The sequence below is a fragment of the Nipponia nippon genome, unplaced genomic scaffold (genome assembly GCF_047370975.1).
Source record: "Nipponia nippon isolate SJK-2023a ecotype South Korea unplaced genomic scaffold, ASM4737097v1 scaffold_12, whole genome shotgun sequence".
In the NCBI taxonomy this organism is placed as follows: domain Eukaryota; kingdom Metazoa; phylum Chordata; class Aves; order Pelecaniformes; family Threskiornithidae; genus Nipponia; species Nipponia nippon.
In genome coordinates, this window is record NW_028262313.1 from 7,605,584 (window position 1) to 7,631,406 (window position 25,823).

General features: G+C 51.4%; 3 protein-coding genes across 4 annotated transcripts; 1 reads left to right on the forward strand and 2 right to left on the reverse strand.

Moving 5' to 3' along the window:
• Positions 1-2,731: 2,731 nt before the first annotated feature.
• Positions 2,732-11,647, reverse strand: UBE2A (ubiquitin conjugating enzyme E2 A). 2 transcript variants are annotated; one of them, XM_087748622.1, is made up of 6 exons: positions 11,368-11,647; positions 10,989-11,069; positions 10,839-10,864; positions 5,343-5,432; positions 4,244-4,332; positions 2,732-2,996 (listed from the first exon to the last, which is right to left on the reverse strand). In XM_087748622.1, the coding sequence occupies exons 1-6, from the start codon at positions 11,409-11,411 to the stop codon at positions 2,922-2,924; spliced, it is 405 nt and encodes a 134-aa protein (XP_087604748.1). In that variant the 5' UTR covers positions 11,412-11,647; the 3' UTR covers positions 2,732-2,921. The 2 variants fall into 2 exon arrangements, with proteins under 2 accessions (XP_087604748.1, XP_087604746.1); XM_087748620.1 differs by having other exon boundaries at positions 2,732-3,827.
• A 188-nt stretch (positions 11,648-11,835) lies between these two features.
• Positions 11,836-16,807, forward strand: STEEP1 (STING1 ER exit protein 1). The gene is made up of 8 exons (XM_087748619.1): positions 11,836-12,717; positions 13,099-13,366; positions 13,492-13,609; positions 13,767-13,808; positions 13,918-14,056; positions 14,584-14,673; positions 14,822-14,914; positions 15,682-16,807. Exons 2-8 carry the CDS (start codon positions 13,243-13,245, stop codon positions 15,742-15,744), a joined length of 669 nt encoding a protein of 222 aa, XP_087604745.1. The 5' UTR covers positions 11,836-12,717; positions 13,099-13,242; the 3' UTR covers positions 15,745-16,807.
• A 6,696-nt stretch (positions 16,808-23,503) lies between these two features.
• SLC25A5 (solute carrier family 25 member 5) lies at positions 23,504-25,580 on the reverse strand. Its single transcript, XM_087748122.1, has 4 exons — positions 25,366-25,580; positions 24,770-25,256; positions 24,513-24,653; positions 23,504-23,900 (listed from the first exon to the last, which is right to left on the reverse strand). The coding sequence occupies exons 1-4, from the start codon at positions 25,474-25,476 to the stop codon at positions 23,743-23,745; spliced, it is 897 nt and encodes a 298-aa protein (XP_087604248.1). The 5' UTR covers positions 25,477-25,580; the 3' UTR covers positions 23,504-23,742.
• Positions 25,581-25,823: the final 243 nt, after the last annotated feature.

The following is a 25,823-nucleotide window of genomic DNA, read 5'->3' on the forward strand; positions in this document are numbered from 1 at the left end:
AGGGCTTGTCTCTGCTGTGTATGTGTGCAGGGAGATGTTCTTAACCAGTTTAGGAGTACAGTTTTACTCATAGATTTCTACCTTGAGTCTCCCGTACCGAGAATGACTGCCTGCACCTTAATCGGCAGCGTATCGGACTGAGGTAATTCCAGCGCATTTTTTACCTCGGAGCGCTGCCTGACGTGCAAATACCATGGTGAAGTGTGAAAGATAAAAACTGGAGGTGAGCGCAGAGCCCACGCTCCAAGATGCTCGTGGAGCTTGTGGGGGCTGTTATATAACTTTTTTTTTTTTTTTTTTACTTTAAGCTCTTTAATCCTGAGCAAAATCAAAGCTGTGCCTAATGATATCTCTGCTCCGTTACTGTTACCTGTGCTTGTGTGTGTCACGGTGAGTGACAGGTAAATGTTCCGGTGTCGCGCTGCGGTGTGGTGTGAGTGTGGCGTCGCTCCAGGACGGGTGTGCGCTGCCGGGGCCGGAGCGCTCCTCTCCTTGCCGGGGAAGCAGGCCCCGACCACCGCCTGTGCCATTACCGCGTGCTTTGTGAGCCTCGGCAGAGCGCTGGCTTCGTGCTTGGGAAACACGGAGGTTAGGAACTGACCTCGGAAGAGCCACGAGTGAGACGTGCCTGGAGGTGCTGGGGTTTTTCTGTCACCAGTAGGGCCCGCTGGTGATTCTTTAGCACAAAGCCAGTCCTAACGAAATATTTTCTTGTCTGTCCTCCTGTTGCTTTGTGTCTCAGCTATCGCTTTTGTTTTTCTGCTGCCTATATTTGCCTCACCATCTCTTTACATCATCCTCTAGCTTTTTTCCCGCCTCCTGTTCTGTTTTCTTTTTAAATACTCTCAGCGCTGAGGAGAGGGTGACCGACCTCTGCTGATGGAGCGGAACACCCCGCTGATGTGCCGGTAGAGGCGTTTTCATCCCCGCAGCGTGACAGGGAAGAGGCTGCCCTGGCAGGTAAGACGAGCGCGAGCATTCCCTCCTCTGCTGGATGGCTGCAGGACAGCTTCTGGCGGCTCGGACTGCGGAAATACAAATGTGCTGCTGCTGTCTTTGTACAAAAATAATCTGGCAGTTAATTCTGAAAGTACGTTGGTTTTGTTGTTTGGGGTTTTTTTTTTTGTGTGCGTTATTCCCTCTCTCTGCTTCTGAATTCTGCTCTCAGGAACGCTGGGCTCGAGCAGATGGTGATGTAGGAGTGGAAGAAGCCTGGTACTTTCTAGGGAGATGATATTCCTGCAAGCCGGAGCGCGGCTCCCCCGCCATAACTTGGCGATGCGGCAGGTCTTCAAAGCTTGGTGATGGCAATAAAGGCAGCAAGAGCACCGCTGCGGTATTTGGGGTGAAAAACCCCTCTTTTGGGGGTTAAACATGATGGTACCTCAGCAGGGGCGGCTGTCTCGCCTGAGTCCATGCAGGGCGCTGCCTTGGGCAGGGCTGTGACCCTCGGCCACCCCCCTTTGCTGCGTGGGTGAGTGGCTGAAGGCCTGACCCCAGAGGGTGTGATGGTGAGAGTAATTTTTTATTTATTTTTTTTAATCTCTGTGCAGCTCTTGTTTCTGGCTGCCTTAAGAGTCCACTCCATCTTTTTTTTTTTTTAGTGACTAGCAAGACAAATAGAAACAGGGTGGGACTGATAGAAGAGCTTCTGTGACATTAGACTGACACGGACCATTCAGAAAGGGTTCTGCTTGCAGAAATCGCTACAGCTGGTGCAGGGCAGTGGTTCGGACGCTCCTGGTTGGCATCAGTCGTCCCTGTCAGTGCAGGGGGTCGGGCAGAGGTTTTTTAGGTTGTTTTTTTTCTTTTCCCCACTGGTCTCTAACAGTAAGACACTGTCCTTTAGGAAAACAAGCCAGTGTCACTTCAGCAGGACTTCAATGGTAGAAGGCTGTTCCGTGTCAGACAAAAGGCCTGTTTGGGCCATGAGCTGTTGTCACAGCAGGTATAAACCCCATTTAATTTTTTGAAAGAGCGTGGCAGCTGCTATCTTAATTGTAGAGCTCAGCAGCAGTACCAGCTTTTGTTACGTGTCATTTAAAATCCTGTTCTCTCCCTCAGAAGACAGGAGGAAAATAACAATTCATTAAGTTGTGTAACTCACTCAGGGTCCTAGGCTCCGTTTTTGTCAACACTTGTGTCTGTTTCTCCCATTGATCCTGGCCTGTTTCCCCTCCTTCACCCCTCACACCTCCTCCTGGCTGGAAGGACAGATTTATTAATTACCCCTGTGCCACAACTGGCACAGCACCTACCCCCCCAAAGGTTCGGAAGTGTTTCACAGTCCTGCTGCAAGCGTCTACCTGGAGCTTGATCCCGCACCAGAATCCTTGCATCCCAGTTAAAAGAACCACAGTTGTACACCTCTTGCCTATTTATACAATAAGCACTAAGGTTACACTTTATTTACAACTTTTGAAAAATGTACAGTTTCTTACATGGGTTACTTGTGCAAAGTTAAACTTCTCAACTAATAGACCAATGTGCACACAAAAGACACTGGAACAGTGGACAACACAACTGTAGGTTTCATCCCACACTGCTGCTTAAGGTACTGTATCCAAATGTAGAAACTCAGCCTTACCAAAAAAAGTGAGTCTGGACTTACAAATGTTTCTCCAGAGTTGAAAAAAATATTTTCATAAAACTGAAGGGAAACAAACTCGAGCGTGCGGCGGCAGCTCACACAAACCACACAGTACTCTACAAAGCACAGAAACTGCAGAGATTCAAGTGCCTGCCCCGTACTTTATTCAAACTTTCCACAAGGCAAAGTTGGATCCCAAAGAACTTATCTTTCTCAGCTAAAGATAAGGGGCAGGAGAAAGACACTGAAGGAGAGTAATTCCACCGCTGGAGCACTTCAGGTTTTACCTCTTCCTTAATGTGGAAGGTCTTTCGCTCAGAGTACCACAGCTCTACCTGGGTTTGTCCAGTAATGCCTCAGTGACAGGACTATAGAAACCTACTGAAGCAGTCTCTGTAGGCATGTCCTTTAAAATAAAATAAAAAAAAAAAGGGGGGGGGGTTGTTTCTCACCCTCAGCAAAGATCAAAGTACCACAACTGTAGTGATTTATGTATATCTGTACATAAATCTTGCGTGTGAAGTGCTGAAGTAACTAGCATTCCACGGTCTTACTAAATATTTGAATTGGAATCAGTTGACGAGTTGGTTTTTTCCCCCATGAGTAAGGGATTTGATAAACCAATACAAAAGGGAAACGAGGTTATTTCTTCACTCAGTACTTACAAATGCAGTGGGGTCTAAACCAATAGTAGAGGTAAATGACCAGCCTGGACAGATCAGCACTTTAGTTAATATCAGTTAAAAAATGTGTATGTATATAAACATCCCTTTTATCAAGCTACACATAAGCATCACTGTGTATAACACAATTACAATTAAAAGCTTAGTGTACACTACAGAAATGCACAATACTGCCCTAAGACTGGAGAGGGACCACAGAAAATGAATTCAGCATCAGTAACTCTTTTGCAAGTAACCCAAGTACAGAACATTTGACTTCAAAGTGGGTGCTTTCTGATGTCCAAGGAGAAGAAGCTTCAGCAAGGGAGGGTGGCAACAGCACAACAGCTATTCTGCTTTCAAAGTAAATGCTAGGAGGAAAAAGATGACTGAGACACTTTGTTTATTTTCCTCATCAACAGAGTGTTCATTTGCATCATCCTGGGTCAACAGTCACGCCAGCTCTGTTCTACTATTGCAGAAACCCGTTTTTCATATTCCCGCTTATTCTCTTGGTATAGCTGAGCTGCCTGGCTGTTTGCTGGACTGTTAGGATTTGGCTCATCCAATAGAGACTGTGCAAAGAGAAAAAGATTCTTAGGCACTTGAAAGTACGCATAGTTTTCCAACATATTCCTTGAGCTACTCATACTAATAGGAGTGCAGGAGTTCATCTAGATACAGGTGAGGTGCACTGCGTTATTCCGGTTGTAAGTTATTGGAAGCTTTTGCTATCAGTTTTACTCATAGCAGTGCAGGTGGCTGTTTAACTGATAGCCAAGGAGTGCCACTGCTGGATGGGTCCCTTCAGCCACCACCTGCTGTCACTGCCTGGTCAATTTACGGCTGGGAGGTGTTCACACTTCAGCAAATACCAAGGCATAGCTGCTACACTGGCTCTCAGGAGGGGGGGGGAAAAAAGGGTTGCCTGAGTTGTTTTTGTCAAAGCATCCTAATTTCATTCTGCCTTTTCATGCAGAGTTCTTTTTACCTGTATGGATGTTAAGATGGAGGAGACATCGTAAGTGGGACTCCAACGATTCTGAAGAATATCCAGACATATACTACCATCTGCATAGACTAGAAAAGGTTCAAGAAGAATGGCTTAAAACAGAAGTTGTGCAGCTACTCAGTTTTTTCCTAGCGTTGCCTGATCCCGAAAACCTACGTACTGACAAACACTACAAAAGTCAATACTGTCTGACAGACTTAAATCCAGCAAACAAGCCTGTAGGTGGGAAGAGGTGAAGCTTGTCACCGACAGCTGCCTGATGTATTTAAACTCAGCCCCTGCTTATTCTTCAACATCAAGCTTCTCTGTGACATTGCAACTATCACTACGGAAAACCATGAACAGATTTTAAGGCAAAAAAATTTAAGCTACCCACAAGTGAACCAAATAAAGAACACAAGCAAAAGGCTGCTTCCATATAAGGTTTCCCCAGAAAGTAGCTACAACAGTCAGTGTCTAGTCACCTTTCTCACAGCTGCTTTAGAACAACCTCCCCTCGATGCACTTTACCCACACACGCTTACTTGCTACATTTGAAAGTTTCCAGTATTTCTTCACAAAGCTAATATTTGTTTGGAAGCAAGGAATACATCTCCAACCTTTAATTACCAAGGAAGGGGAGGAATGAAATGACCTTACTATCACTGGCTATAGAAACTAGCACTACATTTCAAGGTATAGCATTCTTACAGGCATTTTGGGGAAGAAAAGCAAAGAGGGACAACTGCATTCAGCAGTGCCATTATGCTATGTATGCAATACATTAGAGAAAAGTCCAAGGCACTGCTATTTAAGTACAAAATATTCTTCTTTAAGGTTTAACAACAGGCAGTTGAGAGAGAAGAGCATCTCATCAAAACTGTGCTGTAACACCTGAAAGGCAAGAGGCACCTTTTATTGCCCCTTTCATTTCAAGCCTGAGCACTGCTCACATATTCATATTCGCACTGGAATCTTGCTAGCTTATTAGATAGTGGAAACTCTTATAATAAACAGACCTTTTTCTACAGCACTATAGCAAGCTATAACTAAAAAAAAGAAAAAAAAAAACACGAAGAAACATTGTGTAAGTACTTACCATTTGGATGAAACATTTTAGAGACAAATCTAACAGTAGGTGGTTTATTTGGATATTCTTCTGTGAATTCTATTGTAAGTTTGAAAGTTCCTGGAGTTGAGAAAGAGATAAGTAACCTTTATTCAGAATGAATTTACACAAGGGATGAATAAGTAGCATCCCTCCACAAGCACAAACCGATACTATTGTACTCAGACATGCATGTCGGATAGGGAATACGGATTGCTCGGTCCTATGACAATTCTTCTACTCTCTTTGGAGTTAATAATTAACTCTGAAGTCCCAGACAGTACTGGTATGAGAGTATCTCCTGTGACTTACTTTTATTGCCAAAACCACCACCCCAGTCAAAAGGTTTGTGTAAGGAAATAAATCTGCCCTTGAGGTTTTCTTCCACAAAGCCTAATCCCGCCGCACTGTAAAAACAACACAAGTGGGTGTATAACCATCTGTGTAACAGCCCATGATTTAAGTCCTAGAGGCTGGAATATGCTATCATGACAAGGACCTTCTTATTTATTTCCTGTTTAAATTTCAAGAAAATACATTTTTATCAACAACTGTAAGGTAATCAGGTCTTACTGCAGAAAAGTAGTACTGAAAGCAGCATCCAAATCAGACACTTCACTTCAAAATAAAAATCTGTTCATTTACTTCACACTAACTAGTCTTCCTTTGAGAAAGGCTGATTAAGCAGAAACAGAAAACTGTGTAGCTAAGTCCCAATCCAATCGTTTTAACAGCCTGCACCAACATAAGTTATTTCAGCCCTTCTCCTTAGGCTATGACAATCTGAGAATAAGTCTGTCAACTAAGCTGCATAAATACGGGTCCAAGGGACAAAGCACTGCTAGTGATTCAGATCAGTAACTAAGGAGCTCGACATACTCCACTTCAAAACATGCAAGCTTCTCTTTACCATGCTATCACCTCAGACCAACCAATCCGGGAGGCAGTTTATGAAGTTCCCGGGTATGCCCAGGGAGAAATATCTGAAGCACCTTCATACAAATATATAGCTCTCCTGTAAAAGGAACGCACCTTGCAGTAAGAGCTGTTACAAGCTGCCAGGGCAGACACACTACCTTTTTTGAAAAGGCATTCTTACATATCAATGACATGTTCTCCCCCAACACTCAGTGCCCAAATTAAATCTCAGGAGCTCAGATATAAAGCTCATCCTTGCTTCCTACTGTGAGGGAGCTTTCCAGCACTAATATAATTAATGTATTCCTTCGTTTGGCTGGCAAACATCTGCCAACAACTGGTAGCCAGAAAACAGATTTTTCAACCCATTTTCCTTTTTTTCAGATCAGCAAGAACCTGCAGTATTTCCCAGGGACTACTTCCTTTATAAGGAGATAGATAAACTATAACATTGAGTTGCAAGAAATGAAGGTCATTGCTTTAACGTTCCAGTTTGCATACGAAGACAGAGTACAGATGCTTCAGAGCTTTCTGTACAGCACTGGGAAGTCTCAACATCCTAAAAATAAGTTTTCACATGTTTGTTTTTTATTAGCAGCCTAAGAGCAGAGAGCCAACAGCATGCTATCTTACTGTAAAACAAAGAACAAGAGCAGTACAGTTAAGATTGTTCAAATTCACGGAAGTCTGCAGTGGGGCTTTCAAGCTTTGCTCCAGCTAATCCAGAGGCACAGAGCCAGATCTGAGATCAGCCTGAAAGCCAGCACTAGAAAGTTACAAACAACTTCTACCAGCTGCAAACATCAGCTCAGGACTACATTTCCTTCCCTATACGGTGACAGTCCAAAGCAATATTGGCCCCTTAGAATCAAATGCTTAGAGATTTGATTCTAAATCCTAAAGAGATTCCCAGCTCTCCCTGCCCCAGTTCTGATTCTCAGTAGTCTCCTTATGAGGTAGGAAGCAGGCACTTTCTTCTGTGGAAGAGTGACTAAGCAAGCAGTAGGTTGGAAACTCAGCACAAACCATCAAACAGTAAAGTTCAACAAGCACACTTGAGAAAATGAATGCTATTCTAGAACACTGACTGAAGTGGGAGCAGAGGGGACAGATAAGATGGCCAAAATACAGTAACAAGGGCAGGTCGGTCTTAGAATCCATTTAAAACTACTGAAAGAAGGGGAGGCTATCTGTCCCACCAGGGACAGGACAGCATTGCTTTAACACAAATCTGAGTGAGTAGTTAGACAGCTTCCAGCTGGAGTTATCTACCTACTCCATTTCCAAGTCAAGACCCGGAGTGGCAGTGGCTCTTTGAAAGAGCTCCACAGTACCCAACACCTCGTTGCTGAGCTTTATTAAAGGACAAATCCAGAGATTCGATGAACCAAAGTCCGAGGGTCACTCACACTAAAAGCCCACACAAGTGAAACAGGCATCACGAAACACACAGCTGGGAATGAGGCCTTCAGCGTCCAGTCTCTTCTGTCACTAATTTCAAAGCTTTCAACTGGTATTCCTTGCAACTTGCCCTAGACAGCCAATTTTAAAACATAAATTATCATATTCACTGTCATTATTGATATTAGGATCATCACTGATCTTAGAACGTTCTCTTTTCTCTCTTGTACTTACTCACCTTATTGATCTGTTTCTCCTGCCTCGGGATGCGGGACTCTCAGACGGCTAACACAGAGGCTTCTCCATGACCCCGTACTGGTCCGAGTAACCCCTGCCAGAGCAGCACCCATGTCCCTGCCGGGCCCGCCTCACTGCAAGGAGCAAGAGCAGCCCCCTCTATTCCACTGCCCATAAAGCAAGGACAATCTCTGCCTCTCCTACACAAGGACGCAGAATCCATATTCCGTAAGCAAGGGACTAACCATACAGAAGGCAAATGCCTTGCTTTCTCTGTTCAAGCCTCCTGCGCTATAACAGCAAGACAGGATACTCCAATAGCTGTGTTCCTTAACTCTCTCCAAGCCAGGAATCCTGCACTAACCACAATATCATCATCTAGTTTCAGAGAAACAGGTCTGAAGGCCTGGGAGAGCCCGGGTTTCCATCACTGTGACAGCACTACCACTTTAGATGCCACACACATATAGAGTCTTAGAAATATGGTGAAGGGCAGGATAAATATCCCTGGGGTCCTCCTGCAGACACCTGCAATCGAATCCTCTTAAACCAGTGGATGGAAGTTATGCTGCTGATCTAAATTAGTAGTTGCTCCGAGGCCGAGTCAGCCTGCGCACCGAGTTGTGAAAACACCCTCTGAAGTCTGGGGGCGGAGGGGAGGCAGGGTTGTTAGCTGCATTATGCTGCACAGCAAGTAAACAAACGTGTTTGAACTTCAGGTTTCCAGTTCAGACAAAGCTAAGAAACCTCAGAAGCTGAGACTGGAGAAGGACCTCACCAGAATGAGGATAAAGAACAGTAATTCTCACGATGTTGAAATTATTACAACTCTAGTTCAACAACAATAAAAAAAAAATTCACAGGCTACTTTCAGAAGAGCTGAGGTATCTGAAGTCTTACAGTGTCACCAGGAAGTGACAGGGCCTAAAAACGAAAATACAAAGCTACTTCCGAAAAACACCGGCCTGCAAAGGCTTCACAAGAAAGATTACAGAGCTCCAGTGTACCTTTGACTCACAAGGGCCTGCACAGTTACAAAACAAGCCCAAACTAACAGCTCAATACTGTTAAATAAAAAAATCCCTTAATTGTACCTACATTAACCTAAACTGCATCTGAACTGTGCTACCATTATCTGAGCTGTGCTACTCGACTCACTTAATGCAAAAGCACAGCTGAGGCACCAATGCACCCGTATCTCTAGGCACCACTTAGTATTTTGTTATCTAGCACAATGTAAGATATGTCCCAGAGAAAAGGAGATAAGCTTATCCTGCAACACAAGACATATCTATTTTCCTGAGCGCATACTGTGAAAACACACACTTTGCTATGAAAAGAGCAATCCATCACACACCGAGATTATTACATCAACCAAAGCAGAAAGACAGCAGTAGCAGACTCAAGCATCTGTTTGAGCTTCGAACTGCTGCGAGTGCAACATGTCCTAAGTATTCGAGATAAAGGCACAATGCTGCCACAGTGGAAAGCACAGACAAAATCAGTATGTCAGGGCTCTCAAAAGCAGTCTCCAACCTTCTGCAACTACATGGAAATATATGGAAAAAAGCCCTTATAGCATCTGTTAACCCCACACTGAGCTGGAAGAGCCTGAACATGGAAACAACCTGCATTTTAATGCACTACAAGGAGACGGCTTTCTGCTCCAAACAGTGAATCACACTATTAGTGGCGGCGCACCAAGAACCTAAGCAGCTCTAGCAACCCTCACAGAAGTTTAAGGGAGCCCTTCTTTAAAGTTTACAAGATGAGATAACAGAATACATTTAGTCTACCTGCTCTATTATGCGATGTTATAGAATACTGAAGTTCGAAACACCAGACTTCTGAAGCTACTTCTTGCTACTATAGCAAGTTTCCTAACTGATCGACTACGTTAAAAAAAGTAACTGGAGTCTTTGGAGTTTTCTTAGGCCTGAAATATTTAAAATCTTCAAAATCTTCACAGAAAAAAAAAATCTGCAATTTACAGGCAAGCCCACAGGTGCTACCTCCAAGGATAAACAGAGACAAAGGAGTTAGCCAAGAACAACATAAGAGTTAAGGAATTCTTCCTATGCTTTTGTCATGAGTCATGGAGATCTAGGATTAATTATAGCCTGCACTGAAAGTATCTTAAAAAAAAAAAACATCACTGATTTCAGTTAGACACTATTTCATGTCTAACAAGTTTTCACAAAGATGCTGAAGTATTCATACAGCAAAGCTATAAAAGACAATAAGACCAGACAGAAGCTACCAGGACACAAATATATAAGGACCTATTTAGTCAGCTTTTAAAGTTAAAAAGTCTTTCAAATCTTTAACCCTGAATGGTACCGATTGTAGCAGAGTGAAGTAGATGCCAAGAAAAGAAAACAAAAGATCCGTTCTGAACTTCCTCAAACATTCAGCCCATTCCCTGCTTCAGCTGACTCACGTTGGGACCTACTCGCAAAACACTTCCAGCATCAGAAAAACCAGTACTCAAAACAAATTACAATGGTTCTATACCAGGTTTTCGACAGTTCTCCAAATATGAGTGTCCCTAAAAACGTGATCCAGCGTTCAACAGAAAAGCCTGGAGTTCCTTAAAATGGTACGTTAAATTAGGCTTAGGATAGTCAGATTTAGCAATTACAAGCTAGCCCCTACAAGTTAATTTGTATGTTTCTGTAAATCAACCTAGCAATCTAAATCTACAACACTTTCTTGGAGTAGAATAAAAAAAAAATATATATATATATTTACATAAGCCCTGGATGCAGCACAGGGACGCGTGGTCAAGTGAACGTGCGCCCATGCCCCTTCTCCATCCCCAGGCCCACACCTGTTGCAAAGTCCACGGCGGTGACACACCAAGGCCGTGTCAACCTGCAGCAGTTTACCCCCAGAAAGCCAAACACCAGGCCCGCACGTAGCCGCACTTACCGTCCTCGAAAGGGGTCCCCTCGGGCCTAGAGGAGGGAAAAGCAGAGCACAGCGTTACCCCGCGGGCAGGCGGTCAGCCGCCCCCCGAGGCAGAGCGGTACCGGCCCCCGCGGCCTGCCGCCCCCGGCCCCCCGCCGCCGCCCGACTCACCCGAAGATGACGGCGTTCCACACCATGATGTTGTTCTCGGAGGGGGCCCCGCTCACCCCGGCCGGGGGATCCTCCTGCAGCCTGCGGGGCACAGGGAGGGCTGAGAGGGCTGAGGCGCCGGCCCCGCCGCCCCCCCCCCCCCCCGCCGGGGCCAGCGGCCGTCCCTGCGCAAACAGCGTAACCCAGGCAGGTAGCTACACGCCGCTGCGCAAACAGCGTAACCCGCAGGCAGGCAGCGCCGACCGGCGGTACGCAATCAGCGGAGCGCGCCCTACCCCGCCGCCATGTTGTGCTGCCCCCCTCCTCCCCCGGTAGAGCCGGGCCCTTCGCCCTCCTCCCGCCCGCCCTCCCCTTTCCCCTCAGCCGGCGGCCTCGGTACCTCTTGAAGTCCCGCATGAGGCGCCTACGGGCCGGAGTGGACATGGCGGGCTCGGGTTATAGATCACTCATACACTGCCAGAGGGAGCAGGGGGCTCCAGGGACGGCGGCGGCGGCAGCGGGCTCCAACTGAGGCAACGGCGGCGCTGACGAACAGGAGCGATCGCGGCCTCTACCACTGAGGCGGGCGCGGGGGGAGGCCCTGGGCCGCACCGACTCCTGCGCTGCCGCCGGGCGGTCCCGGGACGTACCAACTGCCGCGGGGGGGGGGGCGGAGCCGGATGCCGCTGAGCCCCCGGCCCAGCCTCTACCACCGCGGCGCGGGGGTGAGAGGCGGTGCCTGCGGCAGGGGGCCGTACCAACGGCTGCGGCCGGCGGGGGTGGCGTGTGACGTCACGGGGAGGGCGGGGCGGGGTGGACACGCCCCCAGGCGCGGAAATGGCGGCGCCGGGGCCGGGCCCGGGGAGCCGCGGCCCGGGAGCCGCGCGGTACCGGCAGGAGGCTTCTTGTCCCTTCGCCCGTGTCGTGGTTTAACCCAGCGGCTCGCTCGCTGCTCCCGGTGGGACGGGGGGGAGAACCGGAAGGGTAAAAGCGAGAAACTCGTGGGTTGAGGTAAAGACAGGTTAATAGGGAAAGCAAAAGCCGCGCACGCAAGCAAAGCAAACCAAGGAATTCGTTCCCTCCTTCCCATGGGCAGGCAGGTGTTCAGCCATCCCCAGGAAAGCAGGGCTCCATCACGCGTAACGGTTACTTGGGAAGACAAACGTCATCGCTCTGAATGTCCCCAGCTTTATATTGCTGAGCATGACATCATACGGTGTGGGATATCCCTGGGGTCAGCTGTCCCGGCTGTCGCCTGCCCCCCGAAAAGGCCTCGACTCTGTGTCAGCACTGCTCAGCAGTAACGAAACCATCCCTGTTACCAACACCGCTTCCAGCACAAATCCAAAACACAGCCCCGTACCAGCTACTGTGGAGAAAACCAGCTCTACCCCAGCCAGAACCAGCACAACCTGCTACCCTTCATTTTCTGCTTCCGCAGAGAGCTTTTTCCAAGGGAAAATAACCTCTTTTCTATCTTTTCTTTATCTTTTCTACCTTTTTTTAATTTGCCTTTGGGAGTAAAGAATTCCTCTCTGCTGTTGTCTAGAGCAGCCTGGACAGGCCCTGTGTTTCTGGCTTGTCCTCGCTTGCAGCTTCATGTCACATAGCCACGTGGGGAGGTGGCTTCGGAAAAAGACGCGGGAGGAAGACCCGCAGAAGCTGAAAGAAAATAATAAAAACATCGCTTTCACGGCCGCACTGAAAATCTCCTGTTCTTGACCTTTCCTGCCCGTACCCAGCCTACGCGGTAAGAAACGGGAGAGCTCTTGGTGCTTGTCAGGAAGAGACTTTGTTCAGTGCTTTGCCTTTAGGGACGCAAGAAATCCCTGATGGCAAGAAATCAATCCGCGTTCGCTAGCGAGCGATGGAGGCACGGCCAGAGTTGGACGGAGCCGCCTGAAAACGCCTGGGAAGGGGAACGGCGTAACCGGTTCCCGGTTCCCCACGCTCGGGAGCAGCTCCGTGCCCAGTCCAGCCTAGCTTGTTCGTTAAGAGAAATGACGTCAGGCCTAAACGTGGCCGTCGTCATTTGCGTTTCACGCGCCACCGCGCTGCGCTAGCCCGGGCTCGGGAGCGGGGTGCCTGTGGCCCCTCCGTGCCCACCAACAGCCCCCGCTCCCCCCTTCAGGAGAAACGATCGCCTCTGGAGAACGGGCCAAAAAACCAGCGGAGAGAGGGGAAATGGAGGCCGCTCCTTGAGGAACCTCGGCGGGCGGGGCCGCGCTGCTGAGGGGCCGGGCCGGCGGGGAGGAGGCCGCGCCCCGCCGCCGCCATGCCGAAGGTGGTGTCCCGCTCCGTCGTCTGCTCCGACACCCGTGACCGCGAGGAGTACGACGATGGGGAGAAGCCGCTTCACGTCTACTACTGCCTGTGCGGGCAGATGGTGCTGGTGCTGGGTGAGCCGCGGGCAGGGGCGGGCGGACGGGCCGCGGGCCCGGCGGCGCGGAGGGCCCGGGCGGCGGCGGGAGGCGGGTGCCCGGCCCGGCCCCGCCGCCAGCCTCTCCCCGCCGCTGCCCCGCAGACTGCCAGCTGGAGAAACTCCCGATGCGGCCGCGGGACCGAGCCCGGGTGATGGACGCCGCCAAGCACGCCCACAAGTTCTGCAACGCGGAGGAGGAGGAGAGCGTTTTCCTCCGCAGGTGGGACGCGGCCGGGCCCCGGCCTCTGCCCGCCCCGTCCCGCCGGGAGCGGGCGGCCCGGGCCGGGCCTCGCCGCCTCACCCGGCGGGGGCCCGTCAGCCCCGCAGCGGTGCCCGCTGCCTGCGCGCTCCCCTCAAGCTCTCCCTCTCTCCCCCAGACCAGAAGGCATAGAGCGGCAGTTCAGGAAGAAGTGTGGCAAGTGGGTGACCGCGGCGGCCCTTCAGCGACTTTTGGAATCGTTTTGTGAGGTAACCGTAGGAATCCAGGCTCCGGGTGTCCTCACCGCTACGTCGCGTTTCCGCTTCCAGGTGCGGACTGCTGCTCTTCTATCAACACCAGCAGAAAAACGCCCCCGTGACGTTCATTGTCGACGGTGCCGTGGTGAAATTTGGCCAGGGTTTTGGGAAAACAAACATCTATACGCAGAAACAAGAACCTCCCAAAAAGGTAATCGGCTTTAGAGAAGTAAAAAAGCTATTTCTGCTTTTCAAAAAGGTGTGGTGAGTAAAATCACTTCATGACGGCGGCAGAGGGGAGAAAAAAGAAAGAAAAGGACCTCTAAACAGTAACTCAGTTTGGTGTCTTCTCCCTGTCTGCCTTAAGTGTTCCTTTACAGAGGTCACTGCAGCTTGGACTCCTAGCACTAAAGGAACACAAAATAAACTTGGAAATCTAGACTGTGCCTGATGTTTAGGCTCAGTTATCAGAAAGTTTCCACTTGTAAGTAGGTCAGATTGGTAGTCTGCACCGTGATTCTCAAAATCTGGCTCACCTATTATGTGTCAGTGAGTTTGCTTCTGATCATGACAGCTCTAAGCCCAGAAATGACTGGGAATAATTCTCCTTTGCCACCCACGGAGTTCAGGTAATCTTAATGACTTGCATGAAAAGCCTTAAAAGCTTTGGAGGGGGAAGTGATCCCTAGTGGCACAGCTGTTGCCAAGGTTTAACAAAATACTCTGCTTCTCACCCAGGTGATGATGACCAAACGGACCAAAGACATGGGCAAGTTCAGTTCTGTCACCGTCTCTACGATTGATGAAGAGGAGGAGGAGATTGAAGCAGTGAGTTTCGTCTGCCCTTAGTGGCAGTCACATCTGAACTGAGCAGCTGTCTCCGACGCTGCTCAGAGCCAGCGATCGTCTCCCCGTTTGGATGAGGTGTTGTTACTTTGGGGGTTGCTGTTGCAAAGTGACGTTCTATGTGTTTCAGAGGGAGATCGCAGACTCCTATGCACAGAATGCAAAAGTGATTGAGAAACAGCTGGAACGCAAAGGCATGAGCAAAAGAAGGCTGCAGGAGTTGGTGAGTGTTTTCTTCGGCGTTGAACGCAAATCCCTGAGATCCGTTGGCTTTGTACACAAAAGCTATCTTGCGGATCAGACTACAAGTATAGAGAGGTCTTGGTACAGTCACAGGTAACTTGTAGCTTTGTGAGGATGACTTTTCCTTTACAGGTTTTGTAGAGGTGTTCTTCTAGTCCTCCTGAACGTAAAAGTCTTATGCAATTACCTATAGAGCTAACTGAAGAGCAGCCAGCAGAGCTTTTGCAGGGAGACTTTCCGTGCGCTGTTGGACAAGGAACAAGGGAAGGGGAAACCGGGCCATGGCTTTGCCAACCAGAGCACCCCTAATGCTGTGCTCTCAAGCCTGCTTGGCAGAGGACATCTTTGCCATGAGGCATCAGGGCAAGCTAAGGCCCTTGTGGAGGACCTGCCAGCTCAGCTGCTACCACAAGGGTTCACTTGAAGAATTAATGGCCAGAACATCACAGCTGATCTTACCTGCTGTGACAGGAGAGTAGCAGATAGGAGGAGGGGCAATGTGCAGCTTCCACTGAGGACAGAAAGTATGAAATTGTCTCCTGTGCAGTTAGTCTTGGGCTTTTTATAATTTTAAAGGCGGTCCTCGTTTTGTACCTCAGGGGAGGAGGGAGTCAGCAAAGAACTTGAGCTACTCTTGCTCCTGGTGGGAAAAGCTCGCAGTGTTCAGACAAGAAGACTAAAACTCATTGGAGCACTGAAGGGAAACGTGTCCAGACATTGTTTCATTGTCTTAATTTTCTTAATCAGGCTGAGCTGGAAGCCAAGAAAGCCAAGATGAAAGGAACCCTGATTGATAACCAGTTCAAATGAAATGCTGCACATCTGCTGGGTATTCGGAGACAGGAGAAAGCTGCCAGGAGCTGTTGCAGATCTGTCAACAAAGCAGAAATACCAGACAACGTTCAAGGGCAACGTGCTGCAACCATCTTGGAGGATGAATATGTCTCTGTCATAAGTGATACTCTGGTACCAACTTAAAACTCCACCAGCACTGGAGACTTTGCTGAAACTGCAGTTCTCTACAGACCTAGTGTTATGAGCAAGCTGTTCCAGCCAGAATATTTGCTTTGGGGAAGTCTTCGCCAGGTGCCTTCCTGAGTTCGGTGCACCTTTAGATACCTGTCTTTTTATTTTGGTAGTTTTCAAACGTGTAAGATTTCCATAAATGTATTAGAACAATATAGGTCACCTGTACAGCAAAGAAATCGTTGCAAAAGTAAGCTCTCTGCCTGTTGTTCATTTTGTTATTTTAAATGTGTCTAAAACGTGCAGCAGCCTGGCAGACACGCCATTCCGACAGTCTGGAACAACTCAGATGCGAGGCTTGGGGATCGTGCTGCTGCTCACCCTGACCAGCGGGCAGGCTGTCAACGGCAGCCGGCACAGGCTCGGCTGCAGCGCTGAGTCTCAGCTCCTGTTGAACATCGGAAAGCCACGGTTGTACAGAGTAACACTGTCCCAACAGATACTGCTCCATACAAGAACATGAAATCCAACCCTGTTTTAAACTACTGAAAACAAAAAATGCTTGCGTATTGTACCACCGATGACTACAAATATAGAGTTGGAAGCTACTGATAGGGTTGGTGATCACTGAAAGTAGAATAATTGAATTTAAACTGCACATCTGAACTAACCCATTCTGCAAAACAGTATCAGTATTTGGGGTTGTAAAATGTGAAGGAGAAGGAAAAATTGTTTTGAATGCACTGACCACTAAGGACTTGGATAAAGACAACATCAAGAATTGGTGTGTAAAGTACCTTGTTTGGGAAATAACATTTTGTGTCTCTCGCGTGCTGTACTAACAGTGCTCTATAGCCCACGTCTTTGTTGCTCTACTTGGGATTAAATACCATGTTACGGAGTTGAACTACGATACTTTTCCTAGCGGGTTCTTACTCTACCACGTATCGTAAAATAACGCGAGCAATGAACAAGGTGCTTCATCTCCCACAATTATTACGGAAAACTTGTAATCAATAACGATTTTTCCATCTGGCTTTATAACCCTGACTGGGAAAACTCAGGTCTGCTTAGCCTAAGGATGCATCCTTCCTTTCTTTGGGAACATGAGGAGTAAGGGATGGAGCGAACTCTGCTCCAGAGCGGGCAGGCTGGGATGCATCGGTCGCGTGCCAATTTAATGCCAGGCTGGGCGAGCGCGTGTGCGGGTTAACTCAAGCCGCGCTGGTCTTGCTCCCTGCTGATCATCTGCTAATGGAAGGCCTGTTTCCAGAAGCCTATGTCCAGAGGCTCTTCCGTTAAGGAATTATAAGGTGGTGTGGAATGCTTGGGAAGGGCAGGAGGGATGAGTGGGTACGACTGTTACACCAACCCCTTTTCCAGGTGTGGTAGCACCGTCCAGCCAGGCGAGGGCCTCAGGGTTCCTCTGGGAGCCACCCAAGCCCTGCATAACCGCCGGCTGGTCTCGACAAAAATTAGGAAGTGACTTTGAAATTTGAAAATAGGTTTTGAACCGTGTGAGGTCTGCTGGGATGCAGACTTCTTAGTCCCCAGTTGTCATAAAGGATGAAGTACGCTCCTGCTTCAAGTGCCACCCAGAACAAAAGCCAGCTCAGGGATAGCGTGATTTACAGTTAGGGTTAAGGTCGGGAGCGACAAAACGCAGGGCTTCAGCTGACGGGGGGCTGTGAAGGGGCTTCCAGGTGGGCCTAGGACCATCTTCACGGTTTGGAGAGGCACAAAGGAAATTTGGGGAGGGCACAGCTCAGCACAAGTTGTCCAAAGTAGCAGCTACCAACTGCCATCAGATTCCTCAGCTGTGTACCTCCAGCCTTGAGGCAGTGTTCACAGCACAAGCACTCCTCCTTTCTGGCTTTTAGAAGAGCAGCCCGCGTTCAGTCAGTGTTTTTCATTCTTGTCATCAGAGATCTGCCTAGTTCGGCTCAGGACTTGCTCACGGACCCAGTCAGAAAGAGGAGCATGTAGTTTGTCACGCTAGAAGTCCCTAAGACACTTTTAATAGGCTCTAGTTATGCAGTTAAGGGCTGAAACAACTCCAACACAGAGAATCTGATCCAATACATTATTAAGCGTGTATTTCTTACCCTAACTAGATCTAGTTCACAACAATTTAAATCAAGTTGGGTTTTTAATTTCTAGATCTAAATGAATTAAAAGATGTTAGCTGACCATAGCAATAGGAAGCAGGGGCACCTAGTTCAAATGCTTGATTAAATGTCCTATTATAATAGATAAAACTAGCCATTCTGCAGGGTTTCCCACACCATGGTAGCAACTGGGTAATCTGCAGCAGTGTTCAGACCAAAGAAAAGTCAGATTTTCTCTTACCATAAAAGCTAACATTAGTTTTTATAAATCTAAATATAGGTAGGTGATAGATTTGTTTATTTAACTGAGCACTATATTGTACATAAGAGCTTGTCCGCGTGCAGAGGTATGGCAAAGCAAAGTAGCGTGTGAAATAAAAGTGGAGGAGGGCATCTATTCCAAAAATAATGCCACACATGGCCAGACTTACCTTAGTGTGTTTCATGGCTTAGTCCAGTCCAGTTTCCAAGCGCCTTCGCAAGAATCTAGTCTGAATTACCATGTTAGAATAGCTCCGCGTGTAGCAATGCTGCCTTGTTCCTCGTAACCTGTAAAAAAAACCCACGCAGTTTGTAAACCCTGAAGAGCAGCAGGAATGGTGCATGCAGCCTCGTCGGCGTTAATTGCAGCTGTACCTGGGGAGCAATGCGGGGTCCTCCCCGCCTGCTTCCCTGCACACAGCTGGTGCCATCGCAGCGGCTCCGGGGTGCTGGATAACACCAAGGCTTGTTCAGAAGCTGGTATACAGCTTTATTGGCATTTATCCGCCTGGGCTCCGGGCAGGTTAATAGCTCAGAGGGAGCCGGGCCCTGGGAGCCTGGTAAGGGCTGTCTCCCAGGGCAGGGTTGCAGGGTGTTTTGGGGAGCCCTGCGGAGCTGCCCGGCTTTGCTGTCCCGGCCCCGTAACCCTGCACATGGCACAAGGAAGATGTTCCCACAGGGCAGAAAGCTGCCTTCAAGGGAGCAAGCGCCGACGGTTCCCTTGCTTTGCGCCCATGGCTGGTGCCTCACACCCTGGGATGCGCTGTGGGGCACTGCGCCCACCGCCCCACAGGGAGGGTCTGCCTGTGGGACGCGGCGGCGCCGAGCCCCAGCTGGGACACCCTCAGCTCCCCAGTTCCACAGGCATCCCTGTGGGGCGATGGCACTGTGGTGCCCGGCAGTGACCAGGTGGCTGGGCCACGTGCAGAGCTCAGCCTCGAAACCTGAAGGCAAATATTTCTGGTCAGCTATAACAGCTCTCCTTGGGCTGTGCTCTGTGTTTCTGCTATTTCACCCGCTAGACTGGCACACAGATGGCTCGCTCTGACTCCCTAGACGATTGCAATGAATATTAATAAATGCACGCTAGATTTTTTTTGGTGTATGACAATGCGATCAGCTTGGGAACAGCACTGACTGATCAGCCTAAATCAAACTAGACTCAGCTTTTGCTGGTGTTATCCTCAAGAGCCCCAGAGGTCCATGGGGCACTGCCACATCCAGGCATTTAAAAAGATAAAAATTATGGGGTTGTTTAAAAGGCTGCAAAGCTGGGCTCTGAGGGCTGGGGGAGGAAGCCTTGTAGCTCTCTGCTGGGGAGATCGTATGAACCTAGCTGGCCACAGAATGCTGGGGTTTTTTGGGTGGATTTCAAGGCACAAGTGGCCAATCTGGCTTGTCAGCCAGAGAAACGCTGCCCCATCCCTGCAGCCGGGGCTGTAACTCCTGTCAACTCCAGGAGGATCAGACAGCAACAACCAGCAAACCCCCGGTGGGACAACACCCCCCAGAACCTCCCTGATGCTGTGGGTCTTGGTGTGGGTCTTGGCAGCTCCTGAGGGCTCAGAGTGCCCGAAACCGTCCCCCCTCCCCAGCAGCTCAGTACAGTGCCAGGGTGTGCAGAAACGGGGCTGTGTCCCTGCAGGCACGCTGGCTTTAGGTCCTGCCTCGCAGCCCAACCCATGTGCTTTGGGCAGCTGACAGGGACACCTCGTGTGGCTGGGCAGCAGCAGGATCAGTCCCACAGGTGGTTTCAACACACTCACCCCACTGGGAACAGCTGATTTTACCCTGTGCTACCCACAACATCACATTTTCCCCTGCCCCTCTGCGCCAGCCACTGCCGGAGCAGTGCAGGCAGCACAGGGAGGACACTGGGGCCATGCCTGGCCCGTGGTGACAAGGATACGGGAGCAGAGGGACTCCTGGCTCCATCCAGAGCCCAGAGACACAGCCTGGGCAGCCCAGCGACTGCTGAAGGGGATGGCAGGAGGGTAGAGCTGGCGCTGTGCTGGCCTTTTGCGAGTCAGGTCCTTGAGGTGGGACGCTCGCCATTGCAAGGCCTGGCGAGATCAAGGCACCAGCCCCTGCAGCAAGAGGTGCAGTGTGCGCGCTGGAGAAAGCTTTCAGATGAGCCCTTATTTCCTTGGGAACATGTTAACTCCATGCAACACAAACAGTTTCTGCTTCTCCTCCTCCAGCTGAGGTGTCTTGGCCCTGGGGCTTGGCTTTGCCACGCTCAGACCCTACACCGAGCTGCGCCAAGCACTGGGCATGGCTTGGAGGAGGACAGGCTTCAGCGGCACTTTGAAGGCAGAGATGTGAAGGTGGAAACACGAGGTAGGAATGTGGCCTCATGTAGGCAGAGCAAGCCTGGGGCTCTACAGAAGAGCAGCAATTACCTGCACTTATATTCTCTGGCTGGATTTTAATGTGCCATGATGCTGCCCTGCAGTCTCCACCGCTCAGCCTGGATGTGGGGTGAGATGGTGGCTGGGGGACACTGCTGTCCTCCCTGCTCACTGACTGGCCCTGCATCCATCTCCAGCAGAGGAGAGAGCAGGGAAGCTCAGCCATCACACCTCCCTCCTGCCGCCCGGAGTGAGCCCCAGAGCCCTGCTACCCTCTCTGCTGCCATTAGCGCCTCCCAAATCCCCGTAGGAAGAGGGCGGCTGCCCCTGCCTCGCCTTGCCCGGTACCCAAACCTCCAGCCGAAGGGTGGTCCCCTCAGCCTCCAGCCCAGCTGGCGAGGTCCCAGCCCCGCAGAGCTGGCGGGGGGAAAGGGCAGCCCCATCTTGCAGCCCCCCTGGCACCACGGCCAGCCCAGCCCGGTGGGGCTGGCACGCACCGAGCCATTCCAAACATCCAGCACCACTCGCCACCTGCCCCAGCCACTGACAAGTGTTTCATATGATCCCGTGCGCAGCCGTGCTGCGTCAACAGCTCCTAAGCCTGGGATTTACGGCCGCCAGGCAAGAGGCCGAGATGAAAGCGGCATTACAGGCGCTTGCCCACCCTTCCCCGCCAGCAAAGGGGCCGATACGCTGGGCTGGGCACAGCTCCCGTGGTGGAAATCATGACGTACAAGATGTTCGGTACTCCTCACAAGAGAATCGTGTTTAAAAGGAAAATCCACCCCTGTCCCTGCCGTGCTTGGGGCAGCACAGCCTAGTGGACAAAACGCTTGTGTTGGAGGGACTGCACTCAGCTCGCTGCCTTGCTCCAGTCCCTTTCCCGTGCCTCAGTTTCCCCGCAAGAACAAAGCACTCAATCGCTCTGTAACGTGCTCCTGTGGCAGGCAAAACCAGCAGCTGAACCCCCCAACCTGCTTCCCCAGATAAAGCTGCTCCCAGGGGAGCTGCCAGGAGGGAGAGGTTAAATCCCCAGGGGTCCCCGGGTCAGAGGGGGCTGCTGGCCTGTGCTCCTTGGTGGCGGAGCGCAGGGAAAATCCATTGTGGGCTCTGCCCTGTGTCTCCCATCCACCAAAGCTAAAAAAAGCCGTGAAACATGCTTGTTTCCTGAGTTCCAAAGGCAGTAACTAGTGGGGGTAGCTACAACCCATTTCACTCGGCGCCAGAGCTGCACCCCAAGCCCAGTGCAAAATGCGGTAGGTCTAAGGAGTTATGGGTCCCCCAGCTCAGCTCCTTTACAGCCCGGCACAGCGCCTCGCTCACCCACCACCATGCAGAAGAAGAAATGATGCACTTACTTACCTCCCTGTGTAAAGGCCCAGCCACGCATACCCTGCGGAGGAAAGGAGAGGAAAGGATGCCCCACGCTCAGCAACCAACAGCATTTCACAACAGCCCTTGAAATCCAGGAGAGCTTAGTGGCAGGAGGCAGTAAGAGCCGAGAGCCCTTAATTAGTTAGCTTGCATTTGTGCAGCAGGACAGGGCTCCCTGGTAAGGCTGACCCGGGACACAGCCCCCTGCCAGGCTGCCGTGGGCTGCCCCCAGTATGCTGCCCACCACTTGTGGCATCGCTGCGTGTCTCACAGGGAAACTTTCAGCCCACTTCATTTCCATGGCAGGCAGTGGGGGATCTCACACCGCAGGAGCCCAGGGGCAGCTGAAAAGCACCAGCAAAGGCTCTTGGCTCAGCAGCATGGCATGAGACCATCTCCCGTCATGAATGCACACACCCACTTGCAGGGACCCAAGCATGCCGACGCCGTCTGTGGCCAGACGGTGCTGCGCTCTCATGCCCAGCTACCCCACTTAGATTTCAGCAATAAAAACAACTACCACCCTTTGCAACGCAAGGGCTTGCTTATCTGCCTCGGACAGTGGTTGAGATTGGTTTCAGTGATTGAGATCAACTGTTTTGAGCAGGCCTGGGCAGCCAGAAAGGACCAAAGGCATGGGGGCAGTGAGGAAAGACTCGCTGATCTGAAGGGCAGAGTACCAGGAGAGCATCCACTCATTGCCCCAGCTCCCTAGGCAGAAACCAGGCAGCTTCACTGGGGCGGCTCACGGACCCACAGAGATGTCTGGGTAAAGGCCAAGCCACACGCATTGCCCAGTCTTGCAGCGTTTTCCCTAAATTGCCCTGGCAGCATAAAGGAATTTCCCCCTTGCCCCAGAATTTGGGGCTGGGACAAGCTTAACTTCCAAGGGTAAGGGATGAGCCAGGGGATGCAGCTCCCTGCCTGGCAAGCACAGGCCCAGCGCAGGAGCTGTCTCTGCTTGGCTACCACATCCCCACAGCACACCTCCTCATGCGAGGGCAAGGCCAGCCAGGGGCTCCACAGAAGAGCAGCAATTACTGCACTTACGTTTTCTGGCTGGGTTTTAACATGCCTGAGTAGGCAGCTCAGTTTCTAAGCCAGAGTACATGATGCCAGCTCTGCTCCTCCGGACAGCAGCAAATACCCCTTAGACACCTCTCCAGCCTCCCTCCCGGGGAGGGCTCTGCTGTGCAGAAGGTTTAGGCACTTGGCACATTCAAAACCAGATTTCGCCAGCTCCGGGAAGCAGACAGGCCAGAGCCAGGAGTCCTTCAGAGCTCCAGTCCCCATTCCAGCCCACACCACTGGCCTCCACTGGGGAGGAAATGCTGCACAGCTTCCTCGGCTGCCTGCACTGTGTTTACCTGCTGGAGGCCCCAGGTAGTTGGCAGGTAGCAAGGCGTGCAGGACAGAGAGGGTTCATCTTCCTCCTTCTCTACAATCGCTGCAGAGACCCCACCCCCCTCATGCTCCAGCTGCTGCAAGAACAAACATGAGATGAGGAAAGCTGGTTTCAGATTTTTATTTCTTTGTACTCTTTAAGCAGGAGTGACTGAAATAGAAACCATGGTAAGTCCCATCAGGGGGAATGACTTGATAAAGGCAGGGCAGGCAGTCGCCCCTGCCCCATGCCAACTTGTATAAACATCAGCCGTCACTGTGGAGTAACTAGACGGTTTTCAAACAAGTCCATGAGCGGTCATAGACTACATATAACAACATGCCAGTTCACAACAGGAAACAACTTATGTGTACTTCTTGATTTCATCATACAGGACTAAGACAAAAGCACCGCCCATTCCTCGGAGTACATTCGACCATGCACCTTTGAAAAATGCCTTGGAGCCCTCGTCCCGAGCAATCTTCCGCCAGCAGTCAATAGTGCCGGTGTACATTATGTCAGCTGTGGGAGACAGACAGCGTTAGGAATCAGATGCATGTGACCCCCGACATCCAGGCCCGAAATGGCCTAATGTATCTCCCAGCTTCATAATCTCAAGCGCATCCCATTTCTTGACTAACTTTCTCCAGTATTAGTGCATCAGAGGACAAGACCGCCCAGGAGATACGCTGCTGCTGCTGCAGCATTACCCTTAGGAGGCACTGGAAGGACCGGTTGGAGCAGAAGGCAGCTACTGTTTGCTTTGACACCAACACTTCCAGACCCAAAAGCTATTGCACAGTCAGCCAGGCCGTGCCTGCTACCAGGGATATCTCTTCTTGGCCCAGAGACACTACTTTGCAACATCCTTGGGCAAGTTCTGCTGTTCCTCCCTGCTGACAGATACCCGATTTGTGCATGCCACCTTACAGGCATGCTGCGGAGAGTGACCCGTCTGTGCCCTCCGCCTGACATCCACTCCTGCAGCCCCTCTCGCGCCCTGCTGCTTACAAGAGGTGAGGATATCTACACAGCTTGGTGAAAGCCAAGCCACTCTGCCTTCACCTCAGCTCCACCACCAACTGTTGATTCAGGGATGCCCGACACTTCCCACGCAAGGAGGTAGAAACTTACTTCCTTTACGTCCAGACTGCATCATCATGCGACGACGAACCGTATCAAAAGGGTAGGAGGTCAAACCAGCGACAGCAGTGACGGTCTGAGCGATCATCCAGCTGACAACGATGTGGGTGTTCTTTGGGTCCGGAAGCATGCCTGCGGGAGAGAGGTTTTGATGAGAAGGGCCGGTGAGCCACCAGCATCTGCCGAAACGCACTACAGGCCTGCCGCGGCCCAGCATCTCCCTTTGAGCGCCATTTTGGTCAACCTACCCTTCGCGGTGTCGTAGATGCCAAAGTAGGCGGCTCTGTAGATGATGATGCCCTGGACAGAGACGTTGAAGCCCTGGTACAGGCCCCTGAGGCCATCCGACCGGAAGATTTTGACCAGGCAGTCACCGAGCCCGCTGAACTCCCGGTCAGCCCCGGCTTTACCCACGTCCGCTGCCAGGCGGGTTCGGGCAAAGTCAAGGGGGTAGACGAAGCAGAGGGAGGTAGCGCCGGCGGCACCCCCGGACGCCAGGTTACCGGCGAAGTACCGCCAGAACTGGGTTCGCTTGTCCACGCCGCCCAGGAAGATCTGCTTGTACTTATCCTTGAAGGCGAAGTTGAGGGCCTGGGTGGGGAAGTAGCGGATCACATTGGCCAGGTTGCCGCGCCAGAAGGAGAGGACGCCCTGCTCGCGGGGGATGCGCACCACGCAGTCGATGATGCCCTTGTACTGCTTGTCGGCGGCGATCTGCTTGCTGGCGTGCTGCACCTGCGGGGGCCGAGACGCCGCCGTCAGCGCCGCGACCCCCCGGGCCCGCCGCTCCCCCCCCCCATCTCCTTGCGGCGACCTTGGGGCGGCCCCGGCCCCCGGCGCTCACCTGCAGCAGCAGCTTGACCCTCTCGATGGGGGCGACCGCCGTCTTGGAGATGGCGGCCGCCACCCCGCCGGCGAGGAAATCCTTGACGAAGGACACGGCCGCATCGGTCATGGCGGGAGGCGGCGGCGGGCGAGGCGAGGGAAGGCGACAGGAGGCGAGGCGCGGCCGGGCGAGGCGCGGCGGGAGGCGGCGCTGCGGGCGGCGGGGCGGGCGGCTGAAATGGCCGCCTTATATAGGGGCGGGGCGGGCACGCGGGCGGGGGCGCGCCGCGCCGCCGCGTCCCGCTCGCCCATTGGCTGCGGGGGGAGGGGGCGTGGCCGCCGCAGGGGGACGGGGCCGCCGCAGGGGGACGGGGCCGCCGCGGCGGCCGGCGGGGGGCACATGGCCGGCGGCCCCGGGCCACCGGCGGCCCCGGGGGGCACACGCAGCCCGGCATCCCCCGGGGGGCACACACCGCC

What these genes read in the sequence shown, in the direction of transcription:
- UBE2A (XM_087748620.1), bottom strand. Translation starts at nt 11,411, where the DNA reads ATGTCCACTCCGGCCCGTAGGCGCCTCATGCGGGACTTCAAGAG. An exon ending in GGGGACCCCTTTCGAGGACG is followed by an intron (nt 5,433 to 10,838) that starts GTAAGTGCGGCT and finishes TCTCAACTCCAG; the next exon opens with GAACTTTCAAACTTACAATA. An exon ending in CCATCTTAACATCCATACAG is followed by an intron (nt 3,828 to 4,243) that starts GTAAAAAGAACT and finishes CTCTTTGCACAG; the next exon opens with TCTCTATTGGATGAGCCAAA.
- SLC25A5 (XM_087748122.1), bottom strand. Translation starts at nt 25,476, where the DNA reads ATGACCGATGCGGCCGTGTCCTTCGTCAAGGATTTCCTCGCCGGCGGG. An exon ending in GGGTCAAGCTGCTGCTGCAG is followed by an intron (nt 25,257 to 25,365) that starts GTGAGCGCCGGG and finishes CGGCCCCCGCAG; the next exon opens with GTGCAGCACGCCAGCAAGCA. An exon ending in CATCTACGACACCGCGAAGG is followed by an intron (nt 24,654 to 24,769) that starts GTAGGTTGACCA and finishes TCTCTCCCGCAG; the next exon opens with GCATGCTTCCGGACCCAAAG.
- STEEP1 (XM_087748619.1), top strand. Translation starts at nt 13,243, where the DNA reads ATGCCGAAGGTGGTGTCCCGCTCCGTCGTCTGCTCCGACACCCGTGAC. An exon ending in TTCAGGAAGAAGTGTGGCAA is followed by an intron (nt 13,809 to 13,917) that starts GTGGGTGACCGC and finishes TTCCGCTTCCAG; the next exon opens with GTGCGGACTGCTGCTCTTCT. An exon ending in AACAAGAACCTCCCAAAAAG is followed by an intron (nt 14,057 to 14,583) that starts GTAATCGGCTTT and finishes CTTCTCACCCAG; the next exon opens with GTGATGATGACCAAACGGAC.